This window comes from Rhodotorula graminis (assembly GCF_001329695.1).
Source record: "Rhodotorula graminis WP1 unplaced genomic scaffold RHOBAscaffold_5, whole genome shotgun sequence".
In the NCBI taxonomy this organism is placed as follows: Eukaryota; Fungi; Basidiomycota; class Microbotryomycetes; order Sporidiobolales; family Sporidiobolaceae; genus Rhodotorula; species Rhodotorula graminis.
The window spans coordinates 1015340-1032318 of record NW_017264932.1 but is presented as its reverse complement, the minus strand read 5'-3'; the positions used below and the strand labels follow the sequence as shown (position 1 = coordinate 1032318).

The window sequence follows — 16979 nt, the reverse complement described above, 5'->3', positions numbered from 1 at the left end:
TCTGCTGCTCAGGCGACCTGCACATCGTTCTATACGCACTGCTGCGACCCGCCACAGCCACTCTCCGCACCGCCCCCTCCTCTCGACACTTGCCCTCTCCCCGCCCTCCTCCTGCGCACCGCGACGCGCCCGCACCCTCGCAACACCTCGCCCATGGCTCCTGGGCGAGCGCGCAAGCGGGCGAAGGGCACCACCACCACCGACACCGAGCTGTCGGCCGCCGCCCACCTCGACTCGGCGTCCGACTACTCGCAGCCGTCCCTCGCCTCGGTCGACTCGACCCTGCGCTGCCCAATCTGCACAGAGCTCTTCGCCGCGCCCGTCATCCTCACGACGTGCTCGCACTCGTTCGACTCGCGGTGCCTGCGCGAGTACCTCGTCGGCCACAAGCGGTGCCCGTCGTGCCTCCGCGAGTGCAGCGAGGACAACATCCGCCTCAACCTCGCGCTCCAAGCCACCGTCGCCGCGTGGAAGGACGCTCGGCGAGTCCCCGATTTCGCAGAGCCTCGAGCCGAAGCCCCTTCTGACGCCAATACCAAACTTGCAGGGCTGCCCTCCTCCACCTCCAGTCGCTCGCCGCGCCTTCCTCCCCTTCTCCTGCCGCCCGTCCTTCTCCGCCGTCAGCAGCTCGCACACCCGGCAGCTTCGTCTCGGGCAAGCGCAAAGCTTCGGCCCTCACCTCCTCGTCGTCGTCGCCCGCCGTCAAGAGCGAGCCGCACGAACCCGCCGCGCTTGTCCTCGTCGACGACGGCAGCTCGGACGTCGAGATCATCGACGAGGGCACGGTGCCCTCGTCGACGGCGCGCAGGGCGCCGTCGAGGAAGAAGGCGAGGGGAGCGGGCGGGCGCGAGGCGAGAGGAGCGAGAGGAGGAGGACCGGGCAAGGGCAAAGGGCGGGCAAAGCTCGAGGAGGCGGACCCGACAGACCGTGCGTCCCCGACCTTTCACCTATCTTGTCCTCCCTCGCGTGAGCTCACCCTCCCCCATCGTGCGCAGCGTCGCTCATCCTCGAGTGCCCTCTCTGCGGCGGGTCGATCAAGAACGCCCTCATGGCCCTGCACGTCGAGCGCTGCAACGGCGTGCCGCCGCCGGCGACTGCGACGACGAGTGCCGCCTGGGGCAAGCTGCTCGGCGCAACTGGACGCAGCACCGGGGCGAGAGACGGCGACAGCGAGTAAGTGCTTCTCCGTCACGACGAGGGTCTCCTGTGTCCGCCGCAGCTCGAGTCCCTTCGACTGACAGTTCCCTCCCGTCACAGCTCGTCGACCTCGAACGTGCGCGAGGGCAGCAAGCTCGACACGACGCGGCCCTTGCCGCTCGCGAGCTACGCCCGCAAGTCGGTCCAGGAGCTCAACGACATGCTCAAGGTGCGCCCTCTTCCCCTCTCGACTCTCTCTCTCCCATCGATGTCAACAGTCACTGACCCGCATATGCTCGTCTCGCAGGCCTACGACCTCCCGACGGCCTTGCCCTCTTCCTCGTCCTCGCGCGACACGTCCACCCTCTCGACCGACGCCAAGCTCGCCCTCCTCGTCCGCCGTCACCGCCACTTCCTCGTCCTGTGGAACGCCAACGCCGACCTCGCCCCCGAGGACCCGGCGCACAAGAGCGCGCAGGGCGTGCGCGACGAGCTGCGCAGGTGGGAGAGGACGCAGGGGGCGGCGACGAGTGGAGCCGGGGCGGGTGGCGGCGGGAGCGCGCAGGGAGGGATGGGCGAGTGGAGCGCCAAGGCTCACCTGGTGCGCCCTGCGCTCTAGCCCTCTCGAAGCGGGCGGGCTCTTGTCCCACGCGCACTGACTCTTTTCCTCCATTGGCCTTGCCTCGCGCAGAAGCAGTACGCCGACGACTTTCGCGAGCTCGTTTCGCAGGCGAGGGCATCGGCGCTTGCGGCACGCCAACCTCGGCAGGAGGACGAGTCGGCACAGGAGCAAGGCGACAAGATGCAGGTGGACGAGGACGAGGGGGCGCGAGCGCAGGCGGCGGCCGAGCCCGCCGCGGCCTCGATCACGACCGGCGCGAGTACGGCGCCAGGAGCTGGCGGCGCAGGAGCGGCTGCACCCCGTCGCACCGTCCGCATCCTCTCTCCTCCACCGCGCTCGTCCCCCTCGCCAGCCGCCTCCCCTTCTCCCCGCCCGCGCACCTCGTCTTCCTCCTCGCCCCCACCGCCCATTCCGCTCTCTCACGACTTTGACTCGCCGACCGCACGACCGTCGACGGCACGCCTGAGCAGGACGGCGTCGCGCTCGCCGTCGCGGTCGTCGTCGCCGTTCGACGCCGAGCGCCCGCCTCGGGCGAGCCAGCGCAACCGCGAGGAGGAGCGCATGTTTGCCGAGATGGATGCGGCGAGGGAGGAGGCCGAGGCGAGGGCTGCGGCGGCGGGAGGAGAGCTCGAAGGAGGGCCCAAGAACGAGGACGAGGGAGAGGGGGCGAGGTCGATGGCCTGAGCGGGAGGAGGCCGAGCTTTTGCGAGCGTGTGCCATGCGATACGGATGCTTATTGTGCACTCTGCTTTGCCGCGAGAGACGAGCTTGCTGAGCCGGGCGGTCGGGTCGAGGCGGGCGGCCGCGGACGAGCGAGAGGAGGCCTCGCTGTTCTCTCCCACCCCCGCCCTCGCACCCACAGTGAGTCCAGCACACTCTCAGGCCACAGTCGAGCTCCTTCAGCCTGCTCACTCGGCCTCGGGCTCGCAGAAATGGCCGACTCGCAGACCAACGTCGACCAGCTCAAGCAGCTCATCTCGCAGCTCCAGGCAAAGGTCGAGCGCCTTGAGCAGCAGGCCCAGTCGTCTGCCACCGACGCCAAGAACAAGGTCGCCGACTCGCTCACCTCGGCAAAGGACGCCGTCAAGGACACGCTCGCCGGCACCACCGCCCAGGCCAAGGACGCCCTCACCCCGGCTCAGCACCTCCGCCTTGTCCTCATGGGCCCGCCCGGTGCCGGTGAGCCCCCTTTACTTGCCTATGCGCGCGCCAGATCCGTCATCGCCTGGCCGCGAGGGATTGCCCGAGGGGAGATGGAAACCGGGGGCGGGGGCGAGCTGTTCACCTTGGCGGGCGGCTTCCGAGGGCGTGCACGGTCGACTGTTGCATCCTTCGACACCTCGAAGAGCGCACGCGGCGGAACCAGCTCTCGCTCGGCCGTGCCGTCGCCGCCACAGCATCCCCCCCTCGTCGAACGGCACTGACCCTTTCCCCCTCTCGCGTCTCGCAGGCAAGGGCACCCAGGCGCCCAAGATCAAGGAGGCGTACAACGTGTGCCACCTCGCGACCGGCGACATGCTGCGCGACGAGGTCAAGCGCGGCACCGACCTCGGCAAGGAGGCCAAGAAGATCATGGACCAGGGCGGCCTCGTGTCGGACGAGATTGTTATTGGCATGATCAAGTCGCAGCTCGAGACCAACCCGGAGTGCTCGCTCGGGTGCGTCGAGCTCTCTCTGCCCCCCTCTCGTGTCCCTCGATGTCGAGCCAGTCGACCTGACCCTGCCCTCTCCTCTCCTCGAACAGCTTCATCCTCGACGGTTTCCCTCGCAACGTCTCGCAGGCCGAGAAGCTCGACGGCATGCTCACCGAGCGCAAGCAGCCCGTCGAGCACGCCGTGCAGCTCCTCGTCGACGACAACCTCCTCGTGTCGCGCATCACGGGCCGCCTCATCCACCCGGCGTCGGGCCGCTCGTACCACAAGGAGTTTGCGCCGCCCAAGAAAGCCATGACCGACGACGTCACGGGCGAGCCCCTCATCCAGCGCTCGGACGACACGGCAGAGACGCTCCACAAGCGCCTCCACACGTACCACGAGCAGACGGGCCCGGTCGCCGAGTACTACAAGAAGAAGGGCGTGCGTCCTCGCTCTCTCTTTCTCTTCTGCCTGCGTGGTCGAGCCTGACCCGTCGAGGTGCCGCACGCAGATCTGGACCGGCGTCGACGCCGCTCAGGCCCCCAAGACCGTCTGGGCCAGCTTGTCCAAGATCTTTGCCGAGCACGGCAAGCAGCAGTAGAGCGCACTCTCTCTCTCTCGCCCCACTCGCAGTGTCGTATTACATGCATCGTCGGGCAAGTGTGCAGTGCAAAGAAAAAAGGTTACATAGCGCTGCTCTCAAAGGCGACGAGGCGAGAGAGCTCCGTCTGAAGGCACGAGAGACGAACGATATTTACAGATCGAGAGACGACAACAAAGAGAAAAACAAGGAGTGCTACAGGAGGGGAACTATGACCGGCGACTCATGCTGCGCCGAGAGAAAGAGAGAGGGCGAGTGAGTAAGTGACCACGACGGCGGACGATGAAGGAGGAACGCGACGCACATCCAGGTGCCCTCGTACCCGCTCAGGTCAACAGGCCTGCGAACAAGACGAGACGAGGTCAGTGAGTGAGTACGGCGAAGAGAGAGAGGGAAAGAGAGAGAGAGAGCTGGACGGACGTGTGCGTGTCCCTCCACCGCCCGACGAGGTTGCCGCCGACGAGCACGCCGCGATAGATCCACCGCCCTCGGCTGTCGGGCGTGTACTCCTTGACGATGCTGAACATGCCGTCCCACGCGCGGACCCGGCCCTTGAGGACAAACTGGCCCCACGCCGAGTGGCCCGTGCCCGTGAGGAGGATCTCGTACTCGCCGTCCGGGTCGCAGTGCGTCCACTCGTCGTCGTCGCCGCCGTCGCCAAAAGGCGCGTACGCGTCGCCCGAGGCGGTCGTCGAGGTCCAGCTACGCGCGCGCTTCGACGCTCGGTCCTCGGACGACGAGCGGTCGAGGTCGACCGAGGTGCGCCGCCGGCCGTGGCCTCCCGCCGCCGCCGACGAGGTCGTTGCGCCGCCCGAGTACGAGGCCGAGCCCGCCGCCGTGCCCGGTGCCGGCCGCGGGAGGACCGGCTGGCCGACCTCGAACCCGGCGTTCAGGGCCGGCCCTCTCCCGCCCGGCTGTTGCCCGCGCTCGAGGCGGACGATGCGCTCCTCGAGCTTCCACACTTGGGGCTGGTCGCCGAACGGGCCCTCGTACAGGCTCCTCATGCGGCCACCGAGCATGTCGCGGTAGCTGTCGAAGTCGAAGAACGAGAACCGGCCCTCCCAGCTCCCCGTCAGGTCGCCGCGCGTGTACAGCTTGGGCATGCCGAGCGACGAGTAGGGGTCGATGCACGACGCGAGCCGGATAAAGTCGCGGTCGTGCAGGCGCGACGAGAGGACCGGGAGCGACGTCTTGGTCGGCCGGCTCGACGCCGTGAGCGACCCTGCGGCCGGCGCCGCCGGGTTGCCGAGCATGTGCTGCGCGGGCGTGCCCTGCCCCTGGAGGAGGAGGTCGCTCTGGACCGCCGGGTCCTGCTCGACGCGGAAGAAGAAGGAGAAGATGGCGGCGTGGGCGAGGTTGGGGGGCGTCATCTCGATGCGGCGGCCCATGTGAAGGATCGACTGGGCCTGGGTGCGAGGGCGCAGGTCGGCGAGGAACGGGCCCTCGGGCGGCGGGCGGACAGGGTACTCGTCGCGCGTGACGGGGAGCGACGGGATGGTCCACGGGGCGAAGAAGGCGTCGAACTGGTGGACGGCGAGGGTCAGGACCACGGACAGGACTAGTGGAGGAGAAGGACCATGCGCGACGGACCTTGTGAGCGGCAAAAACGTAGGGCTTGAGGACGAAGAAGCGCTGCTCAGACTCTTGCGGCGTCTCGAGCGACAGGTCGTCTGTTTCGGAGGTTGCAGTCCGTCAGGTCCTGTCGACGGGGGCGAGGAGAGGAGAGAGGAGAGACGCACCTCCTGCGAGCCACCCGATCCAGAGACCGAGTGCCCTGCCGGCCGTCTGCCTCGGCCAGCCGGGCTTGAGCGCCTCGTTGAGGAGCGAGTGGTCGTAGAAGAGGCGCATGTACTGGCGCAGGTCGGCGTACTCGAGCAGGTGCGGAAGGTTCTTGCCGTCTGTGGGTGCAGCTCAGGGTCAGAGCGAGCCCGGGAGAGGCGAGACGAGGAGGCGAACGAGACGAGGGACGCACCGTTCTCGAGCAACATGAGGTAACAGGTCCACAGGTTCTGCGTGAGCTCGTCCGGCTCGGGCAGGCGCGTCCTACTGCTCTTGGGCGTCAAGGCCTGCAGCCTCGGGCTGCTCGGGCGCGAGCTGCTCGGCGGGATGGCGCGGTTGCGCACGGCGGCGCGCATCTTGGCGAGGACGGCGCACCGGCTCTTGAACTCGCTCGCGTAGTCGCGGTTCGTGAGCGGGCGCCACGGCGACTTGTTGTCCGGGACGAGGTCGGGACTCGACGGGCGCGTGAAGCTCATGCCGGCGTCGAGCTGCAGGTCGGCGTCGGGCTTGACCTCGGGGAGCGTCTCGAGGAGGGCGCGCTTCTCTCGGCGCTCCTCGATGCGCCGCATCTGTGCGTCGGCAGTGGAGTGTGTCAGTTCTCGAATCCAGACGTCCGCCGGCTCATCGCACTTGGGCAACAGAGGAGGAGCTGGAGCGCACCTGGGCCCACCGCCGCTCGAGCGGACCGGCATCGAAGCGCTCCTTGAACAAGTCGGCGTAGAAGCCGGCGTTCCTCGCGCCGAGGACGTCGTGGAACCGGCGGCTGAGGAGGATGAGGGTGCCGAGTTGGGCCGGTGGGCCGACCGGGTCGAGGCGGGCGACGGCCTTGGCGACGGCCTCGATGAGCTCTGACGGGAGGCTCTCGAACGTGGACGGCGAGTGGTGCTCGAGCTCTGGCGCGGGCGACGGGGTGCCAGCGAGCGAGATGCCGCCGAGTTGCGAGACGAGCGGGAGCGAGGGCGAGGTGAGGGGGATGAGCGACGGCGGGCTGTCGGTAGCCATGGGCGGTGCGCTGTGCTGTGCAGGACTGGCACACGTCGTCCTTGCGGCCGTGAGCAGGGTGGAGCAGGCAGGAGACGAGGGAGCGCGACCCTCCCCCACCTCTCAATCCTCCTTGGAATCCTCGTCGACGTCCCTTGGCGCCACCATTGACCGAGCCCAGCTCTGTGTCTCTTGCTTTCTGCTCGACCGGCACAGCCTCGATGCAGTGCAAGTCATGCTAGAGATGCTCTACCCTATGGACCTCGCCAGAACCTGTCTCGCCAACTCTGCCGCGCCCTCGTCGACCGCTCCTTCGAGCCCTGCTGCGGCCGCCTGTGTCTTGAGGCCCGCAACGGAGTACGCGCCGACGAGGAGGAGCTGCCCCGTGACGTCGAGGAGCGAGGTGAGGAGCGGGAGCGCGTACACTGTTGGCGAGCGAGGAACGAGGAGGGTCAGGAACGGGTACAAGCGCCGAGAGGACCAGGCGAAAGGCGACGACGCACCGTCCGGGTCGTAGTCGAGCTTCCACAGCAATAGTGCGCCTTGCTGGGCGAGCAAAAGTGCGAGCGCGACCTGTATCGAGAGAGAGAGAGAGAGAGAGAGAGAGAGAGAGAGAGAGAGAGAGAGAGAGAGAGAGAGAGAGAGAGAGAGAGAGAGAGAGGACCCGCTCGAGCGCGAGTCAGTTCTGTACGGCCTCGGCAAAAGAGGACCGTCACGGGCGCACCTGGATCGCGACGACGACCATAAACCCTCCCGCAAAGAGCGTCGTCACCTCGGCCTGGCCCGTCAACCACAGGAAGACGAGGAAGAGGCCGAGGATCGGGCACGCGAGCGCAAACAGGGTCGCGGCGACGACGAGGTACGGCTCCTTGCGGCCCGAGTGCAGAGCGGTCGAGATGCGCGACACCGAGATGGACCCGGCTGCGCCCGACAGGGCCGTCACGACGGGCGACACGAGGGCGAAGGCGGGGAGCTGGTTGACGTACGTCTCGAGGACGACGCCAGAGCCACTGTGCGGCAGGACGTCAGGATGAGGCCACACGGGCAGGGCAGAGGAAACGCGAGAGGCAGGGGACGCACCTCGAGATGGCCATGGCCGCAAAGAGTGGTCCCCACCCGATCGTGAGCAGCTCGTGGACGTAGGCGTTGCGGAACGTGAGGACGACGTTGACGGCGATGACGCCGAGAAGGACGATGAAGACGAGCGTCGAGACGATTGTGCCTGTAGGGGGAGAGTCGTCGAGGTCAGATACCTAGCTCTGCCGCGACGAGGGAGGAGGCGAGGACGGACCCATGAAGAGGATGAAGAGGCTCGAGAGCCCGCCGAGGATGACGAGCGTCACCATGTCGCCGAGAGCAGACGCGACCGGCGTCGCGATGTTGTCTGCGTGGTGGGGCCAAGCTCGTCAGTACAAGTCGACGAGGAGAGGGTCGGTGCGGGAACGAGGTGAGGGCGCACCTGGGTTGACGTGGATCCGCCGGCAGAGGACGACGAGCGAGCACATGAAGCTGCCGAGGACGCCGCTGCTGATGCCCGCCGCGAGCATGCTGACGCACAGGACGAGGAGCGCCTCGAAGTAGCCGCCCCGGAGCGCGGCCGTCGCGTCGAGCCCGCCCGCCGCCGCGTTGACGGCCGACGCCGGGTCGTGGATCGGGTTCTGGAGCGCGTGGTGTACGCCCTTGCGCGAGGCGAGGCCGAGGACGAAGGCTAGGAGGCCCGACAGGAGCGAGACGATGAGGGCCTGCACTTGAAGGAGCGCGAGGTTGCCCAGGATGAGGGACCGCCGCGTGAGGCGCAGGTCGAGCTCGCCAATGTTGGCCGAGGTCGAGAAGCGCGCGGCGAGGTTCATCTCGAGGTTGCCCTTGAGGTTGAGGAGGATCGGGACGAGGATGAAGAGCTCCTCGATGCGGATGAAGACGCGCCACGTCTGCGGCGAGGGTTCCAAGTCAGTGCCGGCGCGCGAGACGGGTCGAGGCAATGCGAGACGACGCACTTGTAGTTTCTGGAGCAGCTCGCCAGTCAAGACGGCGCCGACGAGCGACAGGAGCAGGACGGGCAGGGTCTGCGCCAGGGCGAGGAGGGGTCAGTGCGCGCTTGGGGCAGGTCCGTGGAGGGAGGATGGGGCGCACCTCTCGCAGCATTTCGCGCCTGAAGACCTTGCGCTGCTGCGCCGTCATGCCGCCAAAGATGCGCGTGCGCCAGTCGGCGACTCGATGCGGTGGTGGATTGTCGGCGGCGGCACTCGACCTCCTCGACGACGGTCGGGGCTGGGCTGCCGAGTCGTCGGTCGTGTGGTCGTGGCGGTTGTCGTCGCTGGACGCGAGCGCGTCCGGGTGGGCTGCGAGGAGGGCATCGACCTCGTCGTCGCTGTCGAGCGGGTCGTCGCTCGAGTCGAGGGCGCGGCCTTTGCCCTTGTCGCGTGTCGAGCGGTCGGGCGAGGCGTGTGCGAGCTCGTAGCCGCTGGCGAGCCCGGCCAAGGACGGACCGGCGGGAGCCATGAGCTGGACGAAGGTTGAACGGGAGGTGGACTGGAGGACGGCTCGTTGTCGTGGCTTGCGACTAGTGGACGAGCGCGGGTTCGGCTGCGAGTTGAGGTGAGCACGTGCAAGCCAGCGCACGGCTGCAGGGACGCTGTCGAGCCGCGACACGAGCGAGTTGACGGCAGCGAGTCGACCTTGGCGGCGGCGGCCGGCGCGAGCCAGCCTCGGCGTCACCACTCCCGCCAGAGCCCTTGCTTGGTCTCGCAGGTCGCTCCCACACACCCTACCGCACCGCGAGCACCACCGAGTACCCGCCAGACCGGCTGCGAGAGGCCAGCTCGTCCTCGTCGCCCACTCGCCTCGTCCTCCCACCCCGGCCTCGTCCGACTCAACTCTCGACCTCGGCTGCGACGTGCATGGGCCCGGCAGCTCACTAAATGTGCGTCAAATATCCCTGCACTCCCGGATCACCCTCGGGCGGTGGGTCTGCCGCGACCCGCCATCAGCAGCCAAACACGCCGGCACGCCCTCGCCGCCCACGTCAAGCGCACGTTCGACACGTCCTGCGACGTGCACCACGTCCTCTTGCACCCTTTGCGGCCATCCTGAGCCGCAGAGACGAGGTTGCGGCCGCGCCCCCACCGACGACGCGACTGCCGATCAGGCCGGCGGCGAGCGGCGGAACACACCGTCCCTGCAGCGGTTCAGAATGTACCCTGACGCCTCGCTTGCCCCCACCCGCGACAGCTACCCCGACCTCGCAGCCACCATGGCGCCCCCGCCCGTGCCGGCCCCTCCTCCACCACCCGCCGCATCTGCCTCGCCCTCGAACGAGCTGCGGCGGTTTAACGTCCCTCCAGCCCCACCGCCCAACGCCCCTCTCACCGTCTGCGCGTCCGGCAGCGGCGCTATCCCCTCGTCCGACCTCGCCAAGCTCCGCGCGAGCCTCACCCTCTCGCGCATCGTCGCCGCCGACCGCTCGGCGTGCGTCGACGGCAACCGCCACGTCCTCGGCGAGCGCACCGCCACCGACCGCCGCGCAGCCGCCGCCGAGGACGCAAAAGTGCGCGACGCCGAGCGCGACCGCAAGCGCAAGCGCGACGAGGACGACCGCCGCGCGACGGCCGAGCGCGACGAGCGCGACGGCGCCGCAAGGCGACACGCGGTCAAGGCGGCGAGCAAGGGCCGGGTCAAGCACGAGGACGACGAGCGGCGAGTGCGCGAGTCCAAGGACAAGCAGCGCGCGCTCGACGTCCTCCAGCTCGTCCAGGACAGCGAGGCGGGGAGGAGAGGCGCCGACGCAGACGGCGACACGGCCATGGGCGACGGCTCGACGTCAACATCGGCGGCGGCAACGCCGACATCCGTCGCGACGCCTGCGCCCGCAATAGTGCCCGCCAAGGGTGCGTCCTGCCCCCCTCCCCCCTCGTCCTCAAAGCGCATCCTGACCCCCTAGCTCCACACAGGCGCACGCACAGCAGCAGCTTCACCCGACCCCGATGACGAGCCGTTGCAGCCAAAACCGCCTCGACAGTGAGCCCTGCCTGTTCGACCTCGGGCCGTCGGTCGTCGTCGTGCTCACCTTTCCTTTCCCGCAGCCTCGACAAGAAGAAGCGCAAGCGGGACCAAGTCGTCGAGTCCGACAATTCGGACACCGATGACGGTGCGCTGTGACCGTTCCCTGCTTCCACAGAGCCCAACTCACGTCCACCTCGTCGCAGATCGCCCGCTCCTCCAGAAGGTCCGCACGCTCGACTCGATCTCGGAATCCTCCCCGTCCACTTCCTTCACCCCTCAGCACCCTTCCCTCGCCTCTACGCACGCGCCGCACCAGAATGGCACCGACACGTTGAGCAACATCGAGCGCAAGCTCAAGGAGGAGCGCTTCACCAAGGTGCGCCGCCACTCGCCCTACCTTGCCCTTCCTCTCGACGCCCGTCACTCACGCTCGTTCGCCCTTCCTGTGCAGCACTCGATCCCGATCAAGCCTCCTGCTCCGGGCGCCGCGAGCGCCTTCTACATCCCGTCCACGCCGCTCGCACCTCCTCGACAGCCTGCCGTTCCGCCAGCCCCGACGCCAAAACGGCAAGCAGACGTGCGCGGCGACTTCTCGAACGCCAAGCCGGGCCAGCAGATCGCACACTCGACCTTCACCAACTGGGTCGACGCGTACCTGCGCCCGTTCGGCGAGGACGATCTCGCCTTCCTCGCGCCCAAGGTGCGTCCCGTTCTCCCTTCTCCCTTCTCCCTCCTCCTTCCTGCTGGGTCAGGACTGACTCGTACGCTCCTCTCACACAGCCCGAGGACATCAACGCGTACCTGATCCCGCCGCTCGGCAAGCACTACCTCGACCGATGGGAGGACGAGGACGGCGCGCATCACTCGCAGCAGCAGCAGCACTGGCACGCGTCGCCGCTCGAGCCACCCGTCCTGCCGCGCCTGCGCCCCGACGCCCTCACCGAGGACGCCCTCGGCGGCGAGAGCATCTTCCTCGGCCCGCTCAGCGAGCGCCTCATGGCGGCGCTCGCCATTGAGCCGGGGCTCGCCGCGACGGGCTCTGGAGGAGCAGGAGCGGTCGACGACACGGACAAGGACGACGGCGAGCCGCAGCCCAAGATGCCGATCGACGCCGTCGACCTCGAGGAGCGCGTCAAGCGCGAGTTGCGGTACCTCGGCGTCCTTCCCGATGAAGATGTGCGTCCCTCTCTCCCTCTCTCTCGTCGTGCGTCTCTCAATAGGCGGGCCCTGACGCTCGGTCATCTCCCGTGCAGGTCGACTGGTCCACGCGCGAGGACGACGAGATCTCGTCGGCGCTGCGGGCGTGCCAGCGCCTGCTGCACCAGCAGACCGAGCTCAACGAGGCGCGCAAGTCGGTCCTCATGTCGCTCGTCAAGGACCGCATGGCGTACCAGGACTACGAGACGGCGCGCGACGCGCAGGAGCGCGTCATCGAGGCCGGCTGGACCAAGCGCACCCGGACCGACGTCAAGAAGAAGAAGAAGGGCAACAAGGACCGCGAGTACCGGCGACCGGGCGCCCCACCGCTCGCGAGCGACGACCCGGCAAAGGCGCCTGTGCCCGCCGAGCTGAGCGAGGCCGTCGAGAAGCGCGACCGCCTCGTGTCGACGTTCAAGCCCTTCTTCGACGGCGCCGCCGACGACGGCGAGGGCCACGACGGCGCGGCGCGGTTCTACGGCCTGCCGACGGCGAGCGTGTACCGAGGGCTCGAGGCGCTCCTCGACGACGAGCTTGGCGAGGGAGGGGGTCAGGGCGGGGCGACGACGACGGCGCCGCCCTGAGCGGCGGCTCCTTTTGCAGCAGCGAGCAGCGTGAATTGCAGTGATCACGTTGCACAAGTCTGGCGCACGCGAGAGCTTAGGTTTCGAGAGCGAGCGAAAGCAAGTCGTCGTCGAGGTCGAGCGGAAAGAAGGCGCGAGGAGGAGAAGGAGGCAGCAACTCGCTCTGTCTGCTCCGAGACTCGGTGGGACTGACAACCGTACAGCTCAGAGTAGATCTGCAGCTTGAACGAGGCCCAAGAGAGGCGAGGGAGAGCGGCGAGTTGAGCTCTGGTCCTTCGAGGGCTCGGGTCGGCAAAAGCTCGCGGCCAGCCTTCTCCTCTCCTCCTCGTCACGCAGCTATCGCCGTACGCTCCATTCTTGCTCTAGAGCAGGCCTAGTGCACCTCCAGAGACGCCGAGCTGACCCTCCTCGCCCCTCCCCTCGCCCTCGTACCGCCAACTCGCACCCTCGGCCCGCCCGTGCTCCTCCTCGCCCACCCTCGACCCCTCGCCTCGACACCGACCCGCCCTCGGCACCTGCCCACCCAGATGTCGCTCCAGTCTGCCGCACCGGTCGTGATCGATGGCAAGGGCCACCTCCTCGGTCGCCTCGCCTCGATCGTGGCGAAGCAGCTCCTCAACGGCCAGAAGGTCGTCGTCGTCCGCTGCGAGCTCATCAACGCGTCGGGCTCGTTCTTCCGTGCCAAGGTCAGCCACTGCACCCTCTCGTCGACGCTCGGGCGCACGCGGCGAGGGTCTCCGGGCCGGCGGGCGGGCGTGAGACGCCGTGGACGAGATTGCTCGCGCGGCAGCAGGAGGCCGTGAGAGGGGCCGACGCTGCGGCAGGGGTGCGCAGGAGGCCGGGACGGTGCAGGAGGTGCAGGAGCGGGCGGGCCGGGCCGCGCAGGTGCCGAGAGCGGGCCGCGACACCGCCCCGGTCAGCGAGCCCGAGTGCTCGAGCAGGTCCACCTCTCGCTCGAACGCGCGTACTGACTGCCGCCCCTCCCTGTCTACAGCTCCGCTACCACGAGTTCCTGAACAAGCGCCACCTCGTCAACCCGAAGAAGTCCGGCCCGTTCCACCACCGTGCGCCGTCGCGCATCTTCCACCGCACCGTCCGCGGCATGGTCCCCCACAAGGTGAGCCCGCACGCCCTTCTCCGCGACCTATGAGCGCTCTACGAGGCACTCGAGGTGCAGCGAACTGACTCTCGCATCCCGTCCAGACCTCGCGCGGCGCCGCTGCCATGGAGCGCCTCAAGGTCTACGAGGGTGTCCCCCCTCCCTTTGACCGCAAGCAGAAGGTTGTCGTCCCGTCGGCGCTCCGCGTCCTCCGCCTCAAGCCGGGCCGCAAGTTCTGCACCATCAAGGTGAGCCCCCTCGCCTCGCCCCCACTTGCGCCCCGACCTTTGCTCCCTCACGAGCTCGACGAGCTGACTCTCTCTCCCCTCCCCCTCTCGCAGCGTCTCTCTCACGAGGTCGGCTGGTCGTACCGCGACGTCGTCGACCGCCTCGAGGAGAAGCGCAAGGTCAAGGCCGCCGCGTTCTACGAGCGCAAGGTCGCCGCGCAGAAGGCCAACACGGCCGCGCTCAAGGCCGCCGCCAACGCCGCCCCGATCCAGGAGAAGCTCGCGGCCCTCGGCTACTAAGCGCATCGCGTCGTTCGGGCAGTGACGGAGCGAGCGGGACCAACTTGAGGAGGGAACCGGAGGGCGTCCGTGACGGAGCGGGACGAGCGGGGGGTGGTTGCCTTCCCGTCGAGGGAGGGCCCCCTGCGCGTTTTGTTGTGTGTGCTGGAGGGCCTGGAATGCCACCCGCGCCCTACCGACCGACTCGTCTGCGTCGTTCTGGCGGCCGTCGTTTCCCTCTTCCTCGTCGACTCTGTGCGCGCGAGAGCGGCTCTCTCTCTCTCTCTCTCGAGAGCTCGCCGGTCTTGGTCTTTCCGTGAGAGTGCACAGCGAGCCTGAGAGTGTCGCTTGCGCTGCACGAGAGCTCTACCAATGAGCGAGCTGCAGCTCTTGGCGTCGGCCCCTCCTCTTCCTCGAACCTCACCACGAGATGCGGCCACGGCTGCGGCCCGCATGGCTTGCCCTTGCGCTCTGTGCAGCGGTCGCACTGGCTGCCAGGCCACGCCCGCACGTGCTCAAGCGGCGCAACCCGACCTACGCCGCCTTGTCCGACTCGTCGCTCGACCACCTCGTCGCCCTGTCCGACCTCGACGACACGCTCGACTGGTCCAGGCCCGACACGCCCCTCGCCAAGCTCCTCGTACCACGCCCCGTCGGCAGCGCCAACTTGACCCGGCTCCAAGCCATGGTCGAGGGCCACTTCCGTGATCTCGGCTGGGTGCGTCCGGGTCGCTCTCTCTCTCTCTCTCCCGAGCACAGCTAACGACTTGCGAGCATGGACAGCACGTCGAAAAGGACTCGTTCGACGACTCGACGCCGTACGGCACCAAGTCGTTCACCAATCTCGTCTTCACGCACGACCCCTCGGCACCTCGTCGCCTCGTCCTCTCGGCCCACCTCGACAGCAAGTTCTTCCCGACCCCACCCGAGGACCAGTTCGTCGGCGCGACCGACTCGGCCGCCCCGTGCGCCATGCTCCTCGACCTCGCAACTGCGCTCACGCCCTGGCTCGACGCCCGCAAGCAGCGCGTCGAGGACGGCGGCGGCGAGGAGGGCCGCGAGGGCCAGGGCGAGTCGCTCCAGATCATCTTCTTCGACGGCGAGGAGGCGTTCAAGGACTGGACCCACGCCGACTCGATCTACGGGGCGCGGCACCTCGCCCACAAGTGGGGCGCGACGACCGACCACTCGCCGCAGCCCGTGCGAGCGACGCCCCGCTCCCCCTTGCGCCGCATCTCGCACCTCGTCCTCCTCGACCTCCTCGGCGCGCCCAACCCGCTCCTGCGCAACTTCTTCGTCCCGACCGGCTGGCTCTTCGACGAGTTTGGCCACGCCGAGGAGCGCCTCGGCCTCGCGGGCTACCTGTGGCAAGGGCTCGACGGCGACGCGTACACGGCCAAGAAGGGCGAGACGGGTGCGCGCGAGAGGAGCTTCTTCGTGCCGCGAGGGAGCGGCGTGAGCGCGTACGCCGGCCAGATCGAGGACGACCACCTGCCGTTCCTGCGCGAGGGCGTCCCTATCGTGCACCTCATCTCGGTCCCGTTCCCGCGAGTGTGGCACACGATCAAGGTGCGCCCCTGTTGTCTTCCCTCTTCCTCTCTCGCGCCGTCCTTGAGCGCCTTCCCACTGACGCTCGGACCTCCTCGCCCGCGACAGGACGACGCCGACGCGCTCGACCTCCCGACGATCAAGGCATGGGCCCTCATCATCCGCCTCGCCGTTGCCGAGTACCTCGGTCTCGACCCGTCGGCGCCGATACCCAACCTCAACTCGCCGACCGAGGTCAAGCGGGATCCGAGCGACTTGGTGCGCCCTCTCTTTCTCTCTCTTTCTCTCCCCTTTCTTGCGCCCTGGCGCTCGCCTCGGCGTCGTTTGGAGCTCGTGCACTGACCCTCCGTGCGGCGGCGTGCGCGATGGAGCAGTAGATGAGCAACGAGCGTGAGTAGATCTCGCCGGCAGAGCTGTACTTCTTTTCCCGCCGAGCGTTTCCGATTGCTCGAGAGCCAGACGGACAGAACGAGAGAGAGAGAGAGAGACGGATACTCGACGTCTGGCACCTGTCCCTGACCTACTTCTCTCGAAACCGAGAAGTTGACCTCGTCGAGCAAGAGAAGGTAGTTGCGAGACGCTCTCACTCCTCGAGAACAGTTTAATCCCGGGTTCCGCCGCTCTCAACGTCGTCATTGGGACGGGTACTCGACGTCTGGCACCTGTCCCTGACCTACTTCTCTCGAAACCGAGAAGTTGACCTCGTCGAGCAAGAGAAGGTAGTTGCGAGACGCTCTCACTCCTCGAGAACAGTTTAATCCCGGGTTCCGCCGCTCTCACCGTCCTTGCTGAGACAGATACTCGACGTCTAGAGCCTGACCCTGACCTACTTCTCTCGAAACCGAGAAGTTGACCTCGTCGAGCAAGAGAAGGTAGTTGCGAGACGCTCTCACTCCTCGAGAACAGTTTAATCCCGGGTTCCGCCGCTCTCACCGTCCTTGCTGAGACAGATACTCGACGTCTAGAGCCTGACCCTGACCTACTTCTCTCGAAACCGAGAAGTTGACCTCGTCGAGCAAGAGAAGGTAGTTGCGAGACGCTCTCACTCCTCGAGAACAGTTTAATCCCGGGTTCCGCCGCTCTCAACGTCGTCATTGGGACGGGTACTCGACGTCTGGCACCTGTCCCTGACCTACTTCTCTCGAAACCGAGAAGTTGACCTCGTCGAGCAAGAGAAGGTAGTTGCGAGACGCTCTCACTCCTCGAGAACAGTTTAATCCCGGGTTCCGCCGCTCTCACCGTCCTTGCTGAGACAGATACTCGACGTCTAGAGCCTGACCCTGACCTACTTC

General features: G+C 67.7%; 7 protein-coding genes across 7 annotated transcripts in view; 5 read left to right on the top strand and 2 right to left on the bottom strand.

The window, feature by feature from the left end:
• The window catches only part of RHOBADRAFT_64864 (uncharacterized protein), a 186160-nt gene extending 171287 nt beyond the window's left edge, over window positions 1-14873 (bottom strand). Inside the window, exon 1 of the mRNA XM_018418600.1 lies at window positions 14853-14873. The gene's annotated coding sequence lies outside the window, so the exon portion shown is untranslated. The remainder of the gene's footprint in view (window positions 1-14852) is intronic.
• On the top strand, window positions 154-2443 carry RHOBADRAFT_52985 (uncharacterized protein; the record flags this gene model as incomplete). The annotated part of the gene is made up of 6 exons (XM_018416604.1): window positions 154-467; window positions 548-927; window positions 996-1173; window positions 1258-1366; window positions 1445-1738; window positions 1829-2443. The coding sequence occupies 6 exons, from the start codon at window positions 154-156 to the stop codon at window positions 2441-2443; spliced, it is 1890 nt and encodes a 629-aa protein (XP_018272026.1).
• On the top strand, window positions 2690-4091 carry RHOBADRAFT_35757 (uncharacterized protein; the record flags this gene model as incomplete). Its single annotated transcript, XM_018413305.1, has 5 exons — window positions 2690-2808; window positions 2875-2938; window positions 3210-3417; window positions 3504-3834; window positions 3905-4091. Coding segments are annotated over 5 exons (812 nt in total), but the record flags the coding sequence as incomplete, so codon positions are not given.
• Window positions 7467-8820, bottom strand: RHOBADRAFT_13761 (uncharacterized protein; the record flags this gene model as incomplete). The annotated part of the gene is made up of 5 exons (XM_018412157.1): window positions 7467-7764; window positions 7835-7976; window positions 8046-8138; window positions 8214-8682; window positions 8749-8820. Coding segments are annotated over 5 exons (1074 nt in total), but the record flags the coding sequence as incomplete, so codon positions are not given.
• On the top strand, window positions 10005-12534 carry RHOBADRAFT_52982 (uncharacterized protein; the record flags this gene model as incomplete). Its single annotated transcript, XM_018416603.1, has 7 exons — window positions 10005-10638; window positions 10702-10768; window positions 10834-10898; window positions 10957-11129; window positions 11205-11453; window positions 11534-11929; window positions 12007-12534. 7 exons carry the CDS (start codon window positions 10005-10007, stop codon window positions 12532-12534), a joined length of 2112 nt encoding a protein of 703 aa, XP_018272023.1.
• On the top strand, window positions 12861-14382 carry RHOBADRAFT_64866 (uncharacterized protein). Its single transcript, XM_018418601.1, has 5 exons — window positions 12861-12878; window positions 13062-13220; window positions 13529-13651; window positions 13738-13881; window positions 13975-14382. The coding sequence occupies exons 2-5, from the start codon at window positions 13062-13064 to the stop codon at window positions 14158-14160; spliced, it is 612 nt and encodes a 203-aa protein (XP_018272022.1). The 5' UTR covers window positions 12861-12878; the 3' UTR covers window positions 14161-14382.
• On the top strand, window positions 14570-16499 carry RHOBADRAFT_43403 (uncharacterized protein; the record flags this gene model as incomplete). Its single annotated transcript, XM_018414216.1, has 4 exons — window positions 14570-14857; window positions 14923-15708; window positions 15796-15945; window positions 16485-16499. The coding sequence occupies 4 exons, from the start codon at window positions 14570-14572 to the stop codon at window positions 16497-16499; spliced, it is 1239 nt and encodes a 412-aa protein (XP_018272020.1).
• Window positions 16500-16979: the final 480 nt, after the last annotated feature.

Bases quoted from the DNA above. Each gene is read 5' to 3' on its own strand.
- RHOBADRAFT_64866 (XM_018418601.1), top strand. From the start codon at position 13,062: ATGTCGCTCCAGTCTGCCGCACCGGTCGTGATCGATGGCAAGGGCCAC. The intron at 13,652-13,737 runs GTGAGCCCGCAC...CATCCCGTCCAG, and splicing joins GCGGCATGGTCCCCCACAAG to ACCTCGCGCGGCGCCGCTGC. The intron at 13,882-13,974 runs GTGAGCCCCCTC...CCCCTCTCGCAG, and splicing joins GCAAGTTCTGCACCATCAAG to CGTCTCTCTCACGAGGTCGG.